Below are 23,286 nucleotides of genomic sequence, written 5' to 3'. Positions count from 1 at the left end.
TTCAAAATGAGTGGAGAAAACTAATGTATGCTATACCATCTAGACAAAACCAAAAGTGAACGTAATGACCAGTTACAAGCCTTGCAAGAAATAGAGACTTCAGTTTCAGAAAACTCAGAACCAGCACAGCTTTCAGTTTCCTGAGTGTAATGCCTGTTTTGAGAGAGCAGAAAATGCAGAAATGTGAAATTGTTGGTATTCCTTTAGCTTAGTTATTAGAAGTCTCTGTTGGATTGCTCATTATGACAGGTTTATGCCTTTCTGCTTAAGGCTGCACATTACAAAATGAAAATTCAGCATCAAATAAATAAAAAAAGGGAAAAACAATTAACAAAATCACAACAAGCATTGTTTCAAACAGTTCTGAAGGCCTTTAGCCAGGAATTACACATCAAGTGATTCACAAAACCTCAGCTTTTCTTCCTTGCATGCATGCACTCAGAGTAGGTGGGATAACTTTCTGTTCTGGCCAAGTGACCACACTGGAAAAACAGAGCAGAATTAAAACTGCAGGGATAAAAGAAATTCTAGCATGTTCTATCTTTAGTACCTACTTGCTAAAGCCTTTTATTTTTATCTTATTATCATCAACACGCATTGTTGGTTATGGCTAGTCAACACTTCCTATTTTAAGGCCACATTTTCAGTTACTCCCAGTCTGCCAACACCTTTTCTTCACATGATCACATACACTGCACTGCCCCCTGAGATGATTTTTGAGGAAAAACAGAACAAATATGACTCAGTCATTTTCCTACGAATGACCATGGGGAACGTATGCTTTAACTATATTCAAAGAATTCTTAAACTTTTAAGAAACTTCTTTGCATTTCAGAAACAAGGACGTGAAATTCAGCAAGGAGACCGTGCTGGTGTCACTACTGGGATTTTTTGCTCTTCCTTGGAAAAGATTGGCAGCATGTGCAAGGTCAGACTTACTTTTAGTAGCCAAAATTTGCAGCTTTCTCTCCAGTGCACACACAGAGAGTGAGCTGGATGGTGCCCACAGTAGGCAGCTGAGTGCCAGGCTGAAACTGAAACAGGGTAGGTTTTTTCTCCTCTGGTTTCAGGACTCATGGGAGTTTTACCACCAAATATATTACCCAGCTCAAATTCAGAAAGAGGGACTCAGGTGCGAGGGGGAAACAGGAATTATCAGAGAGAAAAGGAAAACGGGCAAGAGCCTGAGATCAGAAGAAATGAAAAAAAGATGAATAAGAAACGAGGGTGGGAGAAGACAGAAGGATTCAGTATCTTTCCAGGAAAGAGGAACAGCCCAAGGATGCACAGACCATATCAATTTTTTGAAGGTCAGACAGCTGAGAGTTCAACAGGCTGTATTTTCCAGAATAAGAGAAAAATCAGTCCCCAGGCTACTGCTTTGACAAGATCCTCCCACAACAACACCCAAACTCCAACAGCTTGGAGCCCTGAACCCTTAGGGCACGCCAGGGTAGATGAGGTTGAAGAAACCCTTATCCATGGTGATATGCAACACGACACGAGCAGCGAGGAGTGCCCACCACCACTCCAGGCTGGACAACACCCCTGGCACCGTGCTTAGGTTGTGGGTGTTCCCGGTAGCAGCAGTGACGCTCTGAGCCGGCCACACGTGGCAGTGTCATTGTCACACACACGGGGCAGTGTCACAGCACACGCAGCCCCGGACCCCGCCCGCCCCCGGGGCAGGAAACCGCGCTGGGCGTGGGACGGGACGGCCACAGTCCCTGCGAGCCCCGGGGAAAGGGCACACAGCCCCCACAGCCACCCCACGGCAGCCGGAGCGGGGCAGAGGGCAGCAGCCGGCTGGGCTCTCCAAGGGAAAGAGGATTTGTGCACAGGACCGGAGTCCTGGATTTCCTTTGGGACAGGGCTTGGGCTGGGTACGAGCCCTGCGCCTGCACCCTGAGACCATTTCTCTTCTGCTCTTCATTTACTGGAATAATGCACAGGATCACACTCTTTATAAGAAGTGTGATGAGGTAATTACAAAAATACAGCCAGGAGTTTTTGCTGGTCTTTTCAGGCTCAACAGCTTCTGTCACTAAGCATTACATAATACAGCATACACAGGGTTAGTAAGCCCCCTCTCTCCCACAATCAAGTTTAACAAATTTCAAGATACCTTTTCATCTCTTTGCTTCTTCCTCATTAAGGCAAAAAGTAAGTATTCTGTTACTTTCTCTCACTTTCTACAGGAAAATCAATTGCTACAGCCAAAATGTAGGTAACTTCTCATTAACTGCTTCTTTGCTTGCACCTAACGAGTAAAACCAGAGATGTTAACTCCTGCAAGGGAATTTCTTGTTTAAAGTTACTAATCAGACACAGTTTCAATACAGAGCTGCTCCTCTTGGAAGAGATTGAGATGAGGGACTCATGCTCAAGCCAGACACCCAGCAACCAGCTAAGAGAACAGAGAAAAAAGAGCAATGTTTGGAAGAAGTCTGATATCAAAGAGCTTCCCTCACTGGGTCCTTATGCAGGAGTAACTTCCCTTTCAATCACTGTAACAGAGGAGAACACTGCAGTTGAGTAAGTTTGAACTTTATTTACAAACAGCTGAATTCTAATCTGCAGAGTCCTGGGGCAGCATCGAACTTCTGCAACATCCAGGGAAACTCCGGAACACTGACATCACTTAACATCACACTTGACATCTGATGTGTCAAGATACATTAAGATAAGACGTGTAATTCATCAATGGATCAAGTCTGAGAAACTAGTAATCTAAATTCTTCCTGAATGCTCTTCTCAAAACCCTGAATATTCTTCTTAAAAGCCTAAGAGTGAGGAAGAAGATAAAAAAGAATTTATAAAGAGCAATTAGAAGATAACCACAAAGCAAGAGCAAAATAAAATTATCTGTGTAAAGGTATATCCATTGGCTAGGTTACTTTAATTTGAGAATAGTTGTATAAGTGCATGTGCTGACATAAAGCCTATGGGAAAAATCATCCTTCAGACAGTCTTTTGGAACACTCATGTGGAAGAATTTAAAAGCATGGGAATATTACAGGACTGTAGTCTACTACAAAACACTTCCCAAATATTCATTTTGCTGCTTATCACCTACTTCAGCTCTAGTTCCTTCAGATTCATGATGGATTTGTATTTACACAGGTGCTGAAGTTGTATACCTACTGTAAGTGGTACACAGAAGTGACAATGTTTGAGTACCACTGTTTTGGAACAGGTCACAAAACAGAGGCAACCATTTCATAAACCCAAGGTGTAGTTCTGCCAGAAGCTACTTAAGTAATAGGGGTAACTGTTTCTTAATTTTAACCTAAATCAAAGCCTTGCAGCCTAAGTTTTGGGGGTTTTGGAGGGTAGAAGGAAGAATAAACCCTCTAAGGTCAATTTCTAAGGGATAAATTGCACTTGAAACAAGCTGGAAACCAGAGAATAAGGGCAAAACTAAATAGATTGTGATAAATGTAGCCATGCTTTCTCCACAGGTTTGGGATACTAGCAGCAGAGGGAATGCTAAAGAGTTAAGACATGACAAGATAGATATCACCTCTTATTTCTTTACAGTCCTTCAGTCTCATCACTAAGGTGGATATTTAAGATGTTTAGAGCTCAGATTTGCTCTTTAAGACAAGCAACTCATTTTAAAACAATTCAGGGGTAGCTTTGCCCACACATCAAACTGGGACCTCAGGTGACTCATGCAGTTTGCAAACTGCACAATGCAGAGGGCATTAAATCAAACCCCAGATCTACCAGAGGCAGGAAAGCAAAGTTCCTGCCCTCCTCAGATTTACTCTAGCATGGCAGTTTAGTGAAGGATTTGGCAGTGTTAGGTTTACAGCTGGACTCTAACTTAAAGATTTTTTCCAACCTAAATGATTCTACAACATTATCATTTTGTAGAACAGTTTTTTTCTGGCACTGCCTTCCTCCCATCCCTTTAGAGTTGGTGCAGTTGTTTAGATTTTTTAAGCAGATCCCATCTGCACTAAGGAAAAAAAAAAAAAAAAAAAAAAAAAAGAGACTAAAGATTTTAAATTTCACTTTGAAGATAGTTTTTTACAGTACATACAAAAATACTCTGGGAAAAACAACTTACAAGTTCACTTATGAAACCACCAAATTATAAAGAAATTACAATAGAGAAATAGTATAATACTTGTTTCATATAATGAGAATTTCTCCGCACCCCCCAAAACCCCTAATACACTTATCTGGGTAAGCAGTGTTATCAGTTTACAGAACCAGACTCAAGACTACAACAGCTTTTCATGTAAACATTTAGAACAGCTTTCAGGGTTTATCTGAAATCACTTTCTGCAAGCAGCTTGCAGGTGGGCAGTAGTGTCAGGATAGCCTCAGCTGTTGCAATCTTCACTGTGTGTTCAGAGTTGGGCTTTACTACCCAGTGACACACAAAAAAACCTCTCAAGTCTCATGCTGAAGCAGTCTTGAGACAACAACAAAAAAAAAAGTATCAGATAGCACAGCATGGGACACGTCTATCATCTCCATACCTTGGTGCATCCTCTCTGCGTTTCCTTCAACACTGAAATCATTGATGGGCCTCCATGGGAGGCAATACTGTGCAGTGCATGGCTGTGCAAGGCAGTGGAAAGCTGCGAGCCAAGGAAGCTGAGCACCATTGTGAGAGAAGCACAGGAGTGTGTGTGCCAAATGGGAGAACAATTGGAGATAAGAACAATGCATGCACACGGATTAGGCAAGCACAAGGGAACACAAGCACCTTCAGACACACTTGAAAACAGAATGTGGTTGCAGCAACTAATTAACCCTGGTGACATACATTCTGAATCCAAGGCACAGGACAGGCTGGCTTTTGTAGCTGTTTCAGCTGGTGACAATTTAGACTTTAAAAACTCCTAGAGATAACTGTTACAAGCACATACAAAGAGTAGTTCAAAAGGAAGCAGGTCCAACAACAGTATAAAAATCAGACCATGATTTTAAGTGGTCAGTTACAGTATGGCCACAGTAACCTTCTACCTTTGTTAGTAACTACAACACACATTCAGAATAAGGACTAGTAACAAGTGATTATCCTCTTCACCTGAAGATCAACCACTTACCCATTAAGGGTAAGTTTGATGGATCTTTTAATAATACGAATGCTATTTGTTGGAACAGGAGATGAGGAATCTGGCAGTTCTTTACTGGAAAGCCTCTGTAACACACAAACAGATGCCACAGGAAAAAAAAAAAAGAAAAAAGGAATTTTTAATTAATTATTGAATTAATTTTAAATTCATTAATTCAGAAGCAGCAGCAGATAAACCCTTTCCTAGCTGAATATAACATTCTTTATCTACCAAACCTGTATGGCCCAAACCCATTTTCAGAGAAGCCTTTTTTTTTTTTTTTTTTAAAAAAAAAAAAAAAAAAAAAATCACACCACTTGTTTTAATTACCACCATATCCAGAGGAAGAGCATTTTCCCCTCTGCAAAATTCTTTTCTTGCATAAACTGAGACAGGTATATCCCTGAATGGGGGTGAGAATTAGCTGTGAGTTGCTCAACAGCACAGTAAAGGAAGACTTTTCTCAGATCCATGTATCAGGAAGACAGAGTCTCTACTGTCTGGATCACTTCCAGTCTTGCAGCACTCAATTTCACAACATTCTACATGACACAGAGCAGTTACCACCTAGAGACTTCAAAGCTTCCAAGTCTCATCACAGAAATCAGTGTACAAGTAGTGATAACAGTACAAGAAAACCAAACTAGGACACACACTGTCAGTGTCTGAGGCATGGAAACGTGGTTTTCCAAGTTCAAACCTTGGCTTCACTTTGGCAAAGGTCATTGTTCAGTTATTTAATTTCTTGGAAGCACAACAAGCAAAACCCTACTAATCTTCAAACCACCAAGTGTAATGGTACTTAAATCTTTGTACATAAAATGAAAGTGTTTTACCTATGAATACAAAAGCACAATAAATACCTGTGATCTTGATGTGATCACTGGAATCTGCATGGATTTTCCATCAAGGACACCCTAAAAAAGCCAGAAGGGATTTGTTAGGCAGCACTGCCAGGTTCCTGACTGAGAGGCAGCAAGGTCTGGCAGCCAGGATACCTTAAAATCATACATGCATTAACAACCTCCACCCCATGGGGTGTGGATTTAGGAATCCCAAAGCCCTAAAACCACACAGACACTGATTCAGGTATTTCAGCCTTCACCAACAAGATCTCATCTTGATTTGAGGGTGTGCCCTCAAGAGTTTATGCCTCAGTAACAAGCACCACGAATAGAAAAGCTCTTTATCTTCCCTCTGACAGGCCAAGTGCTTTAGTCTTTATAGCAGTTTCAATTTACATCAGTGAATCAAAGATTAAAAAAAAAAAATTTAATATTATTTCAAGCATGGCAAGGAATTAGACACTACCATATCACCTAATAGTAAAAGATAGGTCATACAAGTGTAATATTTGGGAATGAGTACTGAAATAAGCTAAACTAGAAAGTGTATTTTTGCTTCCATCAGTAAACATGCAAAGAATTTATGTCAGGCAGTCTAATCACGAAATTGTTCAGCTTTTCAGTTAGTTCACTGAGTAAAATCACTTAAAAATTACATTTTTTGTAGCTTTCTTCCTCCCATCTTGAGGGTATCCGCTTTCTGTGGAATCTGAGCCCCACACATTTAGCTGGAGGAACAAAATACACAATCTCAAAATAATTGCTGTGCTAAAATTTTCTTATTTGGGTACAGCTTCCAGTCAGCACATAAAATGTATTTAGGGGCCATTCTTAAAAGAATATTTATACAAGTCACCATCACCCTACAGGAATTTCAAGCCTCTGAAAAAGCCCTGCTACCCAAACCTTGAAATCTGTACTTGCAATATTCAGTACTAGATAACAGTTCTAGAAGTTTGTAAGTGTCAAAACTGAGGGTTCTTTTTCTGATTGTTTTTCACTTGTGCCTCAAATCAGAGGTCAAGCTCCAAGAACAGCTATTCAAGGATACTTACACATAGCAATTAAAACAAATGAAATATTAATCTAAAAGTTCCACAAACCGAGATTTAACAAGCAACTCCACGCTATCATTTCAGAATTAATGACTTATTGAGTAGGCTGCTGGTTTCTAAAGCAGCAAAACTACCAACAGGCACTCAAAAAGCATCTGCCAGAAACAGATTAGTTCATACTTTAGCAATCATAAGATTAATATCTTCTTCATCTGGAGATAATTTTTTTCTGAATTAAGAACTGCTTCCAGATGAAACAGTTCATTCAGCAATTGGTCACTGCAGTGACAGGTAAGTACAGCAGTATTTAGATACCTTGGCACCAGATAAGAAGCAGTCATTAAGTGCCAGATCCTGAAAATATGGTGTTTAATAGTTATGCATCACATTCTCCCATCTACATTCTAGTACAACTAGATATGCTTAAATTTAGATTCCTAAATCCCTTGGGGATGTATAAATGCATTCATTTTCAGTTATTTCATATTTTCTACATCAGTAATTAATACTCCTTCAAACCCTCCTTGGCCTAGCCCCCCCCTTTCTTGCCTTTTCTCCATCTATGGCTTTTTGGGGGCATTCTCTTGATGTAGGTGGCCGAGATACTTTAGAGGTTGGTGAATAATGTTGCTTAGGTGAAGCACTCCTAGGATCCGTGAATAGAGTCCCACTTAATTTATGCTGTCCTTGCACAAAACACGTTCTGAGTTGACAAACCGTGTTATATCCTGGAATGGTGCAACCCATTGGAGGTCCCGAGGTTCTTAGTGCAACTGTAGCCTCCATCTCTGTAGGAGACACCTGGCTTTTAGAGTTTGGCCACGAAATTAAAAACTACATTCCACCTACCACTTCAAATACATACTTGGATCAGTCACAGGAATGCAAAGTCCCTTAGACGTTGATGGCTCAGCTACACTGTTGGCACCACTACAACTCTGACATTCAACATTTCTATAAAAGTCAAACACTAGAGTTATAAAATGCTAGTTTGTAGAATACTGTATATGTCATTTCCAGAAAATGCATGCAAGACAAACATCAACCTTCTTAGCTCGTTGTCAGAGCTCTATTAAACAACACAACCTCCCAAGCAATGTAGCATCAGACCATCATTTTGCTGAATTTCAGACTGCAGATTTATCTCAAGCATTCTTTTTACTGAGTCTTTCTGTGCTGATATATTTTCCCAGATTAGCCTACCCAGCACACTGTGCTGCTTTGAACCCTTGTTCTGTTTTACCCAGATGTGCACACAATTTTTTGTTGTGGTTTTTTTTTTCCCCATGTGACTCCTACAGTATCAAACAGAGCAGGTATCACACATTGGGTAGGATTGGGCAATTACTTTCAAGATTACATATTCTTCCTGTGCTCAGGGAGTTGCTTAGGGATAAACACTTCCCAGGAAGTGACAGTCACTTTTACTGCCTGAGTTCTCATACCACTCCACTAAGTCAGCAGCAGCTCTGGGTGTTTCTGAGACCAAAATCAGTACGTCAATAGAGCTTAATCTGCTTGGCATCAACAGTACTTTTTGTTAGAAGGAACACTTACTTGCACATAAAATACTCCAGGTTCAAGTTACACGCTAACCTATGAAGATTTACATTCAAGACTAAATAATTTCCCTGGTGTCAAGATCTTCATTCCCACATGTTCATGGGATATTATTTAGGTTTTTTTTCAAGGATTCCTTTAACCTGGTCTCCTACCACGTGCCCAATGGAGATTCCAGCTTTGCTCCTGAAGCTCTTAGAACCCTCCACATAGATCCAAACAAGAAATCCTAGACTCTTTTACATTGTGGGTCAGTTAAAAGCAGCTTCTCCACAGTTCCAAGGTTATGGCACTAACCTTTCTGTCTCTGCTGTAGAGATGTCCAACTTAGATATCTTATTTAACGAGGAGGAATTAGAGGGTGTTCTGGAATCTCTGTCTTTGGAACCATCCGAACAGCTTTCACCTAAAGAAGACCTTTTGCACTGAAGTCCACTATTATTTTGACTAATATCTGACACCCTTTGCTGAAACGACAGTTAAAAAATAAAGTCTTCAAGTAATTATTAAAGCTTTTATTAAAAATTACCAGGAGCGCTGAATTTTTATTATACCTTCTTTCTTTTCTGCAAGGTTCCTGCTGGCAAAAAATAATGGAGTTGCTTTCTCTTCACATAAGTTGCCTCAATCTTCATACCTTCCTTTAGGATGTTGAGGGCACTGGCCTGCCTGTAAACTGACATCAGGGTGTTGGAGTTTAGTGGGAATGTTTGCATTAGTGCTTATCAAAGTTATTTATAGTTTCTTTAGAAATGTGTCTGCCCAGCCCAAATGAAGAGTTTCCAGCTTAAGTTAACACAAAATGCTGCCCAAGCACTCCTAGCCATCACAAGAAGATGAATGTGACCTGTGATGCCCATTTCACATTCTCTACAGACCAGACACAACAGCTATTTGAGTGAAAATATGCATTTATAAATTCTATCTGTCTGAGGAAGTCATGCTGGATTTTAGGGACAGCTGATTTAACAGACTCACTACAATTTAAACAGATTTCTCTCAACTGCCTGCAAACAACCTTTTATGCAACTGACAAATGCTACAGCAGCACAACAGTTATTACAGAGTTAAGTCACATTTAGATAAGCTTATCTAACTGGCCTATCATGAGCATAACTGGAAAGTCAGCTTACTGACATCCAGAGTGAGAAAGCAAAAGATATGCAACTCAAAGGCTTTCCATAGGAGACCAGCAGTGAAATAAAAGCACAGACATGAGCACACATATGGACAGTTCCTACAAATGAAATTCAATAGTTTGTATGTAAAAGGGAAATAAAGTTCACTGAACAAAAGCCCTCCAAACTGAGCCTTCCATTCTTGAGCTCATCAACTTGTAATTAATCTTTGCCCTCTAAAATTATTCTCAAAGCCAAGGCACATGGTAACAGCTCTGAAGCACAGAACTACGGGTCATGCCCACATGTGCCAAAGGATCTCCCACCTCTCAAGGAACAGCTTTTCTGCTCAATTCTGCCTGGATTCACACCCTACATCCAGCACATACCACAGGCTGTGCTTCACTGCAGTAAGAGCACACAGCACTAACAGTGCTGATGCACAGAGGATTTACCATTAGTTCTGCTCTCCTAGCAGCATGTAAATCTCATTAAATAATTCACATTTGCCATTGAAATGTGGTGCCACTGGATGTAAAGTGCAAGTATAGATAAGAGTGCAAGTCTGAGGAAATCACCCTGCCTGGTTTGTAACTCAGACAAGGATTTTGATGCATTTTTCTGTGCTTTTCTCATATCCCAAGCACAGACTTGGTTTTACTGCCTTTACTCATGTTGAGTGAGCAAAACAACACAGAACTCATTCTGGTACTATGGACAACTCCAACAAACAGAGGATTTCATGATTTAGAACTCTTTATCCAAACACACTTGTCACTCAGAAGAATAGCCTGATTTCCTTATTATTTTAGCATTATCTAACAGCACTTGCAATATTAATTTATTTCTACATCTATCAAAGTAGTAACAGACCATGAACATTAAAATTTACGTGCAAGACTGCATGTAATTACAACATGACAACTTGGTGATTTTCACAGTTCTGGGATCATATTATACCCAAACTGTCTTGGAAAAATACCATCAACAACTCATTTCAGAGCTTGACAACCACTTCCCACTTCCAAAGTTCAGCAGCTGCCTACTGCTTGGGGTATAGCTACCCCAGCAAACGAGATCTCTGGGCTTCACAGAAATGCAGTTTTGTGAGGACTATTTCACATATGGTACACTGTGTATGACTGTAACACACTTTTGTTTCAGGATGGCCTTGCTTTGACAACATGTTTTTCAAGCTAATCTTTTTTTATGTTGCTCTCTAGAGGGATATCTAATAACAGAAGGAAGCACAATTAACTTTGTGAAGCAACCTCCACTGGAATAAAAAGAATTACACTCTAAAGTTTGGAGCAAGAATAGAGCCTTACCTGTATCTGTGAATGACTGTATCCCATGTGTTAGATCAACGTTAGTCTTTACTGCACTTTCTGCTTTCTTAAACACAAGCCCAAGAAACCACATTGACACATATCCACTCCTAAAAAAAGACAGATTGACAAACCTGAGCTGGGCACAGATACCAGTAATCAGGATTTTGGTACATTTTACTTGTTCAGCTTAGAGCCAGCCCAGACTTAATTTCTCAGAGCACTTCTTGAACTGCTCCCTTCTTTAAAAAGATGTGACATGCTCAGGACCCTGCCAGAAATGTGCTGAACCTCTCTCACCAATGAGCTGAGGGGAATGAAGATACACATTGGCCAAACTGTACTTCAGAAAAGTGACAAAACTCACTGTTTATAGAGAACTTCATTGCCAGGGAAAGACTGTGGCTGCACGTGTGCAATAGTTATAAATTCATTCCTTTCCAGGTTTCCAACCAGCACACGGATTTTAGACTCGACGAGGCCAATCCTAATTAAAAAAAGGAGGTGTTTTATTCATTTTTAACTTATTTTATTCATTTTAAATTTTATCCAGCTCATCAGTTAGACATATTTTTGCAATACAGTGTTAACCAGTCAATAAGGACCAAGTTTCATACAGCTGAGCAGACACTGGATCTTTATATCACATATACACACTGTAATTCGAGATGTTTCCAGTGACATTTGTGCTTTTGTTTCCAAAGGAAGAGACAAGTAAGTTTTACATGTACTCTGAACAGCTCAGATACAACACTTTCACATGTAACCTATGATGAAAACAACAAGGAGCAGATCCCAGCAGATCTGCCACAAGGATCAAGGAGAACAGTGGTTTTGAAAAGGCTCAAGCACAACTGTTCAGTTATACCCCAGATACAATTCTTCCTGCAGACTGATCAGTGAAAAAGTAAAAGTAGTTATTTTAATAAACAAATTATCTAGTCAACAGTCCCATCAGAAACTTCCCTAAAAAATGAATCATGACCATGAGGGCTTTAATTTCAATCAAGTAATTAACTTCTGCTCAAAACACTGTTAAATTTAAAAGCAGTCAGAAATTTTTATGTTCTTCAAAAGCATCTTATGTTCATGAATAACAAAGATGTTATCCATTTTCAAATCCACTCAAGAATTGGTGAACCAAACTTTTTCTTATAATAAACTGAAGTTTATCTTCTGCTTATCATTTCCCCAAGCTGCAAAACTGAAAAATTTGCCTCTATCTGTCACTGAAAATACATCAGCTCTTACCACAGCCAGAATTTCTCATCTTTATTGTGAAGTACAATAAGCTTTGTTCACTCAAGAACACATCACATTAAAAATTACTTGGCCCTCTGCCCATACACCTTGCTGAACACAACTGTGACTGACAACAAGATGTAGCTGATAAGATTTTTAGGTGAGTATAGTAGAAAGTTCAGATAAAAAGGTATCACCTATTAAAACAATTTTTAAACATTAAGCTATTAATGATTAAGTAAAAATAGCTGATCTCTATTTTAGAGATGGCACAATAATTATTTAACTTAAAGCACAAGCCAAACTTTGAAATAAAAGTAAGGAAGGTGCCCTCAGAATAGGTGTCTGTTACAGAGAGGTGTTTTGCTTTCTTGAGCAAAGCAAGCAAAGTACTAATTTCTTAACAAAGAAACTCACTGGAAAGTCAGTAAACATATATTACAGTGCCTTAATTCCTCACCATTTCCCCTTATTTCAAAATTCACAGTGACTCAGCACATTCACACAGGTTAAATAAGTAATTACTGGCAAATCTCCCTTCATTGAAGAAAAGTTGGTCTGGAATAGGCTGACTACACACCAGTGCAATCTAGTCCTTAAATATCACAGTAAAACTCCTCATGAGAAGAGGAGTCTAGAACAGTGGTCTTGAAAGCAGGGAGGGAAGAGGGTGTATTCCATGCCTAGTTACATAGCTACAGACTTTATTTGTTAATACAATTAACAAAAATATGGTGCAACATTGAATTGAGTCTGTTTTGCACTGCACCCACATTTAAAGCAGCACTTACCAGTTTAAGTGATGCTCTTCTGTAAAGGCACTGGCAGTCAGCACGATGTAATGTCTAGAAGAAAAAAGGAAAATGAGTACACTAGCCCAAGATTTTATTCTACATTCTAAATATCAGATTTTTTTTTGGTAGTAAAAATGGCATGAGTGGCATTACAGCTTTTCCTATCTTTCCTAAGCTTATACATAACAAAATTTATATGACTACTTCCAGTTTCTTTAACAAGCCCTAAACTGAAATGCATCAATGCAATTTCTATTCAGACCCCAAGTTAAAACTCATTATGCTAACCACTGAGTAAGTAACTTCAAGTTCAGACAACAGATTTCATACATACTTGTACTTCTGAAAGAAGTTCAGTGGTTCAAAGAGCTTTGACCAGTCTGATTTTCCTTTCAGGATCTCATCTGTAACTTCAAGACCTACAAACATGGTTGAAAATCTTATCACTATTTTTTAGAGATTACCATGACAAATTTTAGAAGATTGTAACAGTAACTCACAGAAAAAAAAAAAACCAAAATAACAAAACAAACAAATACAACAGCTTATTGTAAAACTGGTCCCTTATTGCCTGCCATGGGCATATTTCCCAGAGAAATCTTATACCTAGAACACCTCACTGAACAAAACTAATTCAGGCAAGATGGTTTCATAGAGCAAGAATGAGACTTTAATAAGCACAGAATGTACTTTACCACGTTGGAACTCCTCTACCATGACTGCTCGTGTTGACACAGACACGTTGTACGTGGAGTTCTGCTGTGGATAGGCTGGGGTGATGATGGGCATCACGTGGTACCGGTCTGATGGGTTCACCTACAAGGTTACAACAGCTTTTTTAGCACCACTTAGGATAGAACAAAGTTTTTAATGCCTCTGGCTTCAATGGCTACCTACCCTAGGGTCCCAGACTGGCAAATTAAGAAAGCTCTCCTCAAGTCGTTTCAGCAATACTGGCTTTGGCCAATCCCTATAGAAGAAAAAACAGTAAAGCATCCATTTCAAGCTCTGCAACTCAGGGCTGCATGGGAAGTTTTCAATATATATCTTGCTATAAACAACAACAAGTGTTACTTCTTCATGCAAATTAAAATAAACAGCTTTTACCATTTTGAAAAAATCAAGAAGAACTTGTTAACGAGAGTAGAGGCCAAAGCATTCGGGTAGAGTTGACATATTCTTGCTACCAGCATTGCCCAGGAGACTCCACCAAGAAATCCCATGATGTTGGAGTAAACACCACGTCCTACAATAGATACCACACATTTAGCCTGCAGTCTTTCAAATTTGCAGCACTAGCTGCACAGCCTATAGAATACTTGATACATTTCAGACTCAATGTCATTTATTTTTGCAGTGCAGAAACAGGGATGAGAAAAAAGCAGTACAACACATTGTTCCAAAATATTGCTACTGTGAAACTTGCTTGTGCTGCTTCACTTCAATTCCCCTCAAGACAAAAGGTTCTGCCATTCTTCTAGTACTTGCTCTAGCCACACGGGCAAATGGGGCTCTTATTCCTTTTACACTTAATTGGGAATTTTTCATCATTGGTAGTCATGTTCCTGATAAGCAATGCAGCAGTGTCTCATAAGCACTCCCCTCTTGCCTGAATTCCACCTCCACTAAAAATCACACGGAGTTTACCACATGGACACAGCATGAACCTGAACTGAAATGGTTTTAATATAACAGCAGTCATTTAAACAGCAATCCAAAGCTGAGCTACATCCAATAGTGAGCATGAGGTGCCTCTGAAAAGTTTAAAGAGCACAAAGCAGCCCGTCACTCACGTTTTGCCCACAGCTTAACTGCACGGAGCGTGAGCCGGAAGTTCTCCAGGTTGGGCACCAGGCGCAGTATTTCATCTGTCACCCTGCTGCCTGCAGGTGAGACAAAAGGTGAAGCACAGGAGTTCCCACAGACAGCTACAAGCCTGGGCTTCCTACACAGGATCAACAGCTTACAGTGCAAGCCTAGGAAAACAGCTCTGGATTACTTGTTTTCTATTATAGATTGCACATAACATTCAGCATCCCTTTAGGTAACCGGTGCCCTCAGCAGCTTTTTTACAGTTTAGACTACAACCAACAACTTCTAAATAAAGCCTCTCCACAGGATGTTTTGGCCATAAACTACAACACAAGAAGCTCCACCTCAGCATGAAGAACCACCTTGCATCACAGGGTGGCAGGGCACTGGAAGGTTGCCATAGGAGGCTGTGAAATGTCCCTGTCTGGAGGGATTCAAAACCCACCTGGATACATTCCTGAGTCAGCTGCTCCAGGTGACCATGCCTTACACCTGGGGGGTTGGACTGGATGATCTCCAGAGGGCCCTTCCAATCCTAAATGTTTTACATTTAATTACAGAAGCCAGGTTTCTTTTGACAGCCAGCAACCATTAAACTAACTGGTGGTAAACACTGAGCAAGTCAGACTTCAGGTATTTTAACTCTCTCTTTTTTTATGAACCACTTTGTTTATCATTAATACATTCTTATCAAGTGCCCTACTTAGTCATCTGAATTTCTGGGGCAAACTGGAGCATTACTCACAAAAACCAATCAAACAAACATGACACACAAGTCTGTGTAAACACACAACTCCTTGAAAAATCTAAATTTAGGCTCTCTGGCTGCCTCCTCAGAACTCAAATACACTGGAGATCAGTTTCTGCATCTTGTGGGCTGTGTAATGTGCACCCTAGGCCAATCTAAATGTCTCTATAAAGGTGTGCAGAACGTGCTCACCATTCAAGCTCCGTATGCATCTTATATCCAGGCTTTTGAGGCACGAGTCATCCCTGAGATCCAGATCATCAGAAACCGTTGGCAAAGACAGCTTTGCAAACACCAGATCAATCTTCAAGAGAAAAAAGTTTCAAACATGATTTACAATGCAGCACTGTTTGCAAACAGGACACTAGTGAGGGACACTTGGCCATCCACTGGTTAACATTTCTATTTGGAATTAGGTGACCACAGACAAATATTTATTTGCCAGAAAAAAAGAAAATTACTTTAAGTTCTCTATTTATTTACAAAACCACCTCTTTTTAGTTAAGCTAGGGAAAGAAAGGGTTGGTTTTTCTTTTTTAAGGTGGAAAGATTAAACTTAGAATTCCTATTAAAAGGTAATTTTAAATTAACCACAAAATTAAGACTAATTCAAATCACCTCAACAAATGAGAAAGTATTTTCTTTATGCTGTAATGCCTTAAGCATCTGATTTTTAGTATAACCTGAGGCAAACATATTATTCTGTGAATGTACCAGATAAAGGCCACAAAGAGGTCATTGAATAAGTGTCTTCATGACACTAACACCAAGCAGTAACTTGCCTAGGTATTACAGCAAGTGGGTATTTATTCTCTACACAAAATGCATTCCAGATGGAAGGATTCCTGCAGCTGCCAAACTCAGGCAGGAGTCCAATGAGCAGTTTTACTTTTCATTTTCCAAGTTGTTCGTCTCACAGGGACTTCATTTTTGATTTGCAACAAAACATCAGGTGATTTGTGCAGGGAACCACAACAGAAACACCCCCTGCAGAAAGGGAGCTCTTGTCAGAGCTCAGGGGAGTTGCAAGGACATTGCTTCTACTCCCACTATGAACATCCTTGGGAGATAAATGCTACCCAAGCAGACTACCCTGGTCTGCAGCATGTATTTAAAAAAAGGTTTCCCTCATGTTCTCATGCTTGCCAGGCTAGCTAGGGGATTATTTTCCTAGAAGATCCCATTTTACTTCTTCTGGGATAGTTTGAAGTCAGGCTGTTCAATTACAGTTTCCTAAATATGCTACAATGCACCAATAACCTCATAAAACCCTGAAAAAGTTATCCTGCTCCAAAGCAAGAAAAAAAAAAAAAATCTCATTTAAAGGAGAAAACAAAACCAAATAAAAATTAAATTCTTACCTCAATGCCATCAAACTCAAATTTGATAACTGGTACATATGCATCCTCAATGGCCTGTGAAGGAGAGGATATCTGTAATAAGATATCTTTTTGCTACTTTAAAATTTCTCCTATACTATGATAAAATACAGAATTTACACTGAGCTACTCAGTACAAAGACTGAGTTCCTTCCAAACACAAAAAATGTCAGTAACTCTCGGGCAGGATAGCACTATTATAGTACCAATACTAGATTTTATTAAAAGATGTTATTTATGCAAGAGATTCAGAGGCTGATGGTGTAATGTGACAAACTATCAGTGGCTGTGAGCCCTTACTACAGGGTGAAAACAGCATCCAGGGACAACCTTGCTTCCTGATGCAGCTGACTCGTTCTCAAAACACAGGCAGGGGAGAGGGACCACAAAAACTCTTATGTGATGTAATCACTGGGGAAAGGAGCTAAGAGCTGGAGAGCAGCATTTTCATGCTGCATAAACCAGTATATTAGAGGGTACTCAAAACTGATTTAATTGCTGCTTGTAAAATATTCACTACCAATGCAAGTCTTTAACATGAAAATCCTTATTGTAAAGTTTACACAATCTATCAAGCAGAGAGTTTACTCACTCTTAGGTTTTTCACTTCCCCTTGATTCTTCAGTTTTTCAAAGAATGACTGAAAAAAATCTGATCTTTCCACATGACTGGGAGCAACACAAAGAGCATCAATGTCTGAACCTGCAAAGAGATTCCATTTCTCCTGTTAGTGATGGAAGTCCCCTTCCAACATCAGAACTACAACCAGGCACTGAAAACACTACCTTTGGTGTGCACTCCAAGCCTGTAGGAACCAAATGTAAATATCTTGCCACCAACTTGTTCTGTTATTGAAGGGGGAAGATTCTGTGAGTGAAAGAAAAAAGTTTAAGATGCATGTTATCCTCTGTGCAAATTTAACTTGCTTGTAAGTTATTTAGAAAAACAAACAGCCTGCATTGAGTGATGTCTACTCACTCCCTTACATTTTAGTTCACTAGGTTTTGAGACTGTTTTTCTGAAATAAGTTGAGCTTGCAACTCCAAAAAAAGATTATAGGTGATGTAGCAGTACTTCTATTAATTTATACAAATTAAGACCCATTATTAGGCTTCCCTGCAGCAGAGGCACATAAATTAACACAACCTAAGAGCCATTCAAAGGGCATGTCTAGAATCACAATTTCAAACTAGACTGAGTGCTGTAGGCTGTTTGGGGCAAGATTAGTGCCAATTTTACCATCTTTCTCATCCACAATGCCTTGTTTTGGCTTTGTTAACAGCTAAAAGTCAACTGATTGAGCCAATGCAGGAATTTATTCAGTTCCCCAAAGACTCTGAGATCTTGATCTTGATACATCTTTTATAACTTATTTCAGTGGTAGTTACTAGAGCTCTCCTTGATATTTAAGAAGTTAAAAGTTGAACTTTAGCACTGATCCCAGTAGTGCAGCCTTTAAATCAGCTGTTTTGACAAAAACAAAAAAATCCTTACCTTGCTTTCGGCAAGTTCTGAAATCCATTCTCTGACAAAGTTATTCAGTTTTCCAAGAACAGTTGTCCTGTAAAGAAAACTCATGCTAAGTTTGCTTTAAAAAAACCCAAAAAAAACCCCAAGAGGTTAACAAATTTTAGTGTTGTTATACCTGTGATAGAGTTCTTCCTGATCCTCAAACACCCCAAATGGCTTCATTGCTTCAATCAGCTTCTGAGTATGAATGTGGTCTTTATCACTAGGAGGAGCCAAGCTAATTGGAGAGGTAAGTCCATAGTGCCCTTGAGGCTGGTTCTGCTGCCTGGAAGTACTGGGAATAAAAATAAAGGAATGAGTATATAAAAGAAAAAAATCTTATTGGAAAACACCCTTTAGCTTACACTTTACAAATCCATTTCTGCCCTTTTACCCAATGTTGACAGAAAGGAGAAAAAAAATCTTGCTTATCATTTTTAGATGACTTGACCTCACTTAGAAGTCACTACTACTTTTTTTTTTTTTTTAAAAAAAGCATGTATGGATGGAATAAATAATCCAAGATGCTGTCATCTTAACACAATTTATTTGCATTGCTCCAGCCCATCAGAACTAATCACTGGGAAATGAAAAGGTTTGAAACCCACCAAGGACAACCATACAGACAGCAGAAGTTTTGGACACATTTCACTTTCAATTTAAGGATACTCCCAAACACCAAACTAACACAAAACACGACAATTAAACTGCTCTTAATTAAATGTTTCTGTTGGGTTTCTACTTATTCAAGAAGGGCATTATAGTTGATTGTAAAGGCATATAGGTTTGTTAAACAGTGTTGATGCAATAAATTTGGTGTATTGCTATTTAAATCCCTTGCTTTAGAAAGGGGAAAATGGAGAAAAAGCTTGTTTTGCATTACCAGCTGCAACCAGGAGAAATAAAGGAGTGGGACAGGACATAAAAATGGTGCTTAATGCATCAAGGATCTCTACAGAAACACCTGCAGCAAAAGGGGGAGATACCCCAAAAGGTCTCATCAAGCTCATCAGGGTCCAGAATCAGACCCTAAGGCTCAAGGGATTCATTGTGCCATTATTTAAGCTGGATATTTTCCTCCTTCCCAAATGTACAGCTTCAAAGATCAGCTGGGTTAGGGAAGAGGTAGTTATACCTATTAAAGGTTCCTGACTCCATTCTGGCTGGAACAAGATTAGGAAAAACTCAAAGGCCAGCTTCACCACTGGAATTTTTAAAAAGACAGCTCCTTACTTCCAGTTGTTGCTTTTATTCCCTCTCTTAAAGAGATTTCCCTCTTTTTAAGCATCCTTATGCAACTACACACAGAGCCTGTAGGAACCTAGGAGGTTTGCTCTCTCCAAGCCTGTTTTTAAAACTTTTTTCTCTGTGCTTTCCAAAAAGCTGGGTGGGGGGCAGGTATTAGGACTGTAGTGCTATCAACTGGTGTCCCCAGCCAGAAGAGCTGGTTACTTACAAGCCTAACTAGGCCTTGACCTAATTTACCTTGTTTATAGACATGGACAATTTCCACTTCATAAATAAAAATATTCATAATGAATATTTTCCTTCCTGTGATATCATTTTCATAACAAATACAGGGAGGAAAGCCTGTACTTAATTGCTGTGCATTACAACTAAATTAAACCACCTACAGCAGCAAGTGCTTCCATGTTTTATGCATTGCTTGCATTGTACAACATGCACTTCATAAAGTTTGCACAAAACAAGAGCAGGATTTGGACTCCACCAGCATCTAAGACCTTTCCAAGGCACAAAAAAGGCACCACCTGCCTTTCATTGCCTCATTCTGCCTACAGATAATGTAACTGGAGCTTGACGTAAAGCACAGTATCAATTAGATAAACCTAATGCCATCAGCATCAAATATGTATTAAATATTATTAATAAAAAATCCCTCTGCTTGACAGTAGATATTTTCCAGGTGCTTACACGTATTACTGATAGTTTGACCTCACAACTTAAGAAGCACCTGGGAAGTTTCACTGAGTGAAACTCCATAGAATTTTGGAATAAAAAAATAAATTAAGTCTTTGCTTTCTCGGACAAAATTAAGGGATCTTATGGATCCTAACACACATGGCACACTACTTATTCCCCCATGAGACTTTTGTTTAAACAAGAATCCTGTTGCAGTTTAATATTTTGCCGAATTTTGTTACAGTCTGCACACCACAGCAAAAACCTCCAATGTCTGTTCTGGTAAAGGACACTTTTACCCAAAAAGCGACCCTAGGCGGATTAATTCCGAGTTTTGCCCCTCAGTTACAGCTCCCCAAAGCCGCAAGGCGTGTCTCCCTCACACACCAAGGGCGGAGGGCTCAATTCACACCCGGGGCATCGCCTACACACAGGTGAGGGCTACAACGACCCCAAAACCAACAGCAGAAACCAGGAAAAAAAAAAAAAAAGCAAGGAACGATGAAAAAAAAAAAAAAAAAAATCCCCACCACCTGGGACCTTCCACGAAGGGAGCCCAGCTCCACCCTTCGCCGCTGCCGCACCAGCTCATGCTGCGCGGAGCCCGCGGGCGGCCGCCGCCAGGCCGAGCCTCCCTGCCCCTGTCCCCGTCCCCGAGGCTCGGGCGGAGTCACTCGTCCGCAGGGCTCCGCAGGACGCGCAGCCCCCGACCAAGGCGCAGCCCCGTTACCGCCGTTCCTCGCCCGCCATTGCCGTTGCTTGGCGACGGCGTCGCCGCCACACGCGGTGAGACCCGGGCGAGGGCGGCCCCCGCCACCCGCGCTTCACAGCATTTATTTCAACCGGGGAACTGCTCTCCCCCTCGGGCGTAGGGCAGCGCTCGGCCCCGCGCGGACCCGCCGGGGCCCCTGGCGGGGCGGCTCCGGCGGGACCCCCCCTCCCCGGCCCGGCGCCGTCCCCTCAGGGCAGGGCGGGAAGGCGCCGCCGCCTCACCCGCGCGTCTCCTTCATGGCGCGCGCGCACAGCCCGCGCCGCCGCCCGCGCTTCCCGCCCTTCTGCACCGCCGCCCCCTTCCCGGCGGCCCCCGCGCCGCCCGCACGGCGCCCCCTGGCGGCCGCCGCGCCTTCCCCCTCACGGCGCCCCCGCCATGTTCCCGGGTCGCCGCCGGCGTCCCTGACTTTTGGGGAAGGGTGTTCCTTCCCCGTTGTGCCCGATGGTGCTTCCCCGAGGAGGATATTCCGTCCCCGTGGCGCTGACAGACGCGCCGAGGCTGGGCTAGTCCCCGGCATGAGGCGGTCCCGCATCGCACCTGCCCGCCCCTGTCAGACCCTTCCAGACAGGAGGGGTGACAAAGAACAGGAATCGCCGTGGATTTAGGCTCCTGACACCCTCTACCAGAGAGGACGGGTGAAAAAACCCCTCAGGAATCCCTCTTGTGTTCCTTTATTCTCATCCAGTAAGTGCAAGCCCAGCATCCCTTGACTGCTACGGTATTGGGAGGATTTAACACGCATTCTGCTGCTAATGTCAGCAAATAGCTTTGAGTACCCACCAAAAGGTCATTACCGTATAGTTTCTACAATAATTATGGTAGAAGCACGGAGTGGTTTGGGTTGGAAGGACCTTGGAGACCATCCAGGGACACCTTCCATCATCCCAGGTTGCTCCAAGTCCTGCCCAGCCTGGCCCTGACACTTCCAGGGATGGGGCAGCCACAGCCTCTCCTGTCCCAGTGCCTTTTTCCCCCTACTATTTAACCAAAACCTACCCTCTTTCAGTTGGAACCCAGTCCCCTTCCTGTCACTGCAGGCTCTTGTAAATAGTCTTGCCTCATCTTTCTCAAAATTCCATTCAGGCCACAATTATAATAATTTCAAGTGTGTTACAAAGTGAGTATTAAATCAGCCAAACTACCCTGGTGTGTAATATAGCATTTAGGTGACAATTTCCCACTCACATTCAAGTCTGCAAAAAGTTAAAAAATCAAAAGTGTAGTGTTTCTGTAAAGTTGAATAAATCTTTAGAAAAAACTGCTTCCCACTGCCACAATGTCACATCACAGCCTTTCTTTGAGATTAGCACGTGATTTCTGTACTTTTCTGAGTTGTCTGTAACATCTTTTTTGAAGTAAAATATGTATTATCTTGCAAGAGGCTTTGAAGAAACACAAACTTAACTTTTGTCCTGATATTTTAATAAATTAACAAAACAAATGTACCTTTAGCAGGATAGTCTTACCTACCCTACTCAAATAACTTAATGAGGAGGTTGAAAGTTATTTTATCTATTGAACATTTGCATGGTAGTTTATGTGCTAATATTTCAGTCTTTGATGTGATTGATGCTTCTGCAAGGACTTGTATTGATAAAGAAAAAAAAAATCAAGCAAATTTATTGAGAGCTTTTGTTAAACCTGTAGCCAAGCACTTTGTATTCTTGGAAATTCATTAGAGTTTTCTTTAATATTTTATGGTCCTCACAACAAAACTGTTGTCCTAAGATTAGAAAAACTTGTATACTGCTTTTTTTTTTTCTTTTCTTTCAGGTTCACACCAGCTATTTAGTGTGAGGAAAACACCTGCCTTTATTTTTGATGAGTTTACAAGGCCAATTACCCAAATTTAATTTTTAAGCTTGTTTCTGCTGCATGCTTTAGTAGCTCAATAGAAGCTGCATTTGCCCACAGATGTGATGGGAGGTTTTTAATGGAGAAGTGATATTTTCCTTTAAATCATCTGGAGCATTTAGGAAAAAATCAGCAGATCATTAAGTACAAAAGCTATTTTTCAGGTGCAGCTCTAATGTTAAATGGAATTGAAGACTAATCAAGCTTAACCATCTTCAATGCTCAGCTAATAAAGAGAAAAGGGAGGAGGTGTTTGAGAAACAAAGTGTTAAAGT

At 40.7% G+C, this 23,286-nt stretch overlaps 1 protein-coding gene across 3 annotated transcripts; it reads right to left on the bottom strand.

Annotated features, from left to right (window-relative positions):
• Positions 1-2,527: 2,527 nt before the first annotated feature.
• PAPOLG (poly(A) polymerase gamma) lies at positions 2,528-21,428 on the bottom strand. Of its 3 annotated transcripts, none has more exons than XM_056487185.1 (23): positions 21,379-21,428; positions 18,602-18,760; positions 18,451-18,517; positions 17,742-17,823; positions 17,549-17,658; positions 16,939-16,992; positions 15,770-15,881; positions 14,811-14,900; positions 14,125-14,263; positions 13,915-13,987; positions 13,713-13,833; positions 13,352-13,436; positions 13,015-13,068; positions 11,349-11,468; positions 10,982-11,091; positions 9,090-9,211; positions 8,833-9,002; positions 7,841-7,929; positions 7,525-7,763; positions 6,577-6,648; positions 5,939-5,992; positions 5,067-5,161; positions 2,528-2,783 (listed from the first exon to the last, which is right to left on the bottom strand). In XM_056487185.1, exons 1-23 carry the CDS (start codon positions 21,393-21,395, stop codon positions 2,723-2,725), a joined length of 2,295 nt encoding a protein of 764 aa, XP_056343160.1. In that variant the 5' UTR covers positions 21,396-21,428; the 3' UTR covers positions 2,528-2,722. The 3 variants fall into 3 exon arrangements, with proteins under 3 accessions (XP_056343160.1, XP_056343159.1, XP_056343161.1); XM_056487184.1 differs by lacking the exon at positions 21,379-21,428 and adding an exon at positions 20,919-21,146; XM_056487186.1 differs by lacking the exons at positions 6,577-6,648; positions 21,379-21,428 and adding an exon at positions 20,919-21,136 and having other exon boundaries at positions 2,534-2,783; positions 7,693-7,763.
• Positions 21,429-23,286: the final 1,858 nt, after the last annotated feature.

The sequence above is a fragment of the Oenanthe melanoleuca genome, chromosome 3, assembly GCF_029582105.1.
Source record: "Oenanthe melanoleuca isolate GR-GAL-2019-014 chromosome 3, OMel1.0, whole genome shotgun sequence".
Taxonomy (NCBI): Eukaryota; Metazoa; Chordata; class Aves; order Passeriformes; family Muscicapidae; genus Oenanthe; species Oenanthe melanoleuca.
Note: the sequence above shows the minus strand (reverse complement) of the source record. Positions and strands in the feature narration are given on the sequence as shown.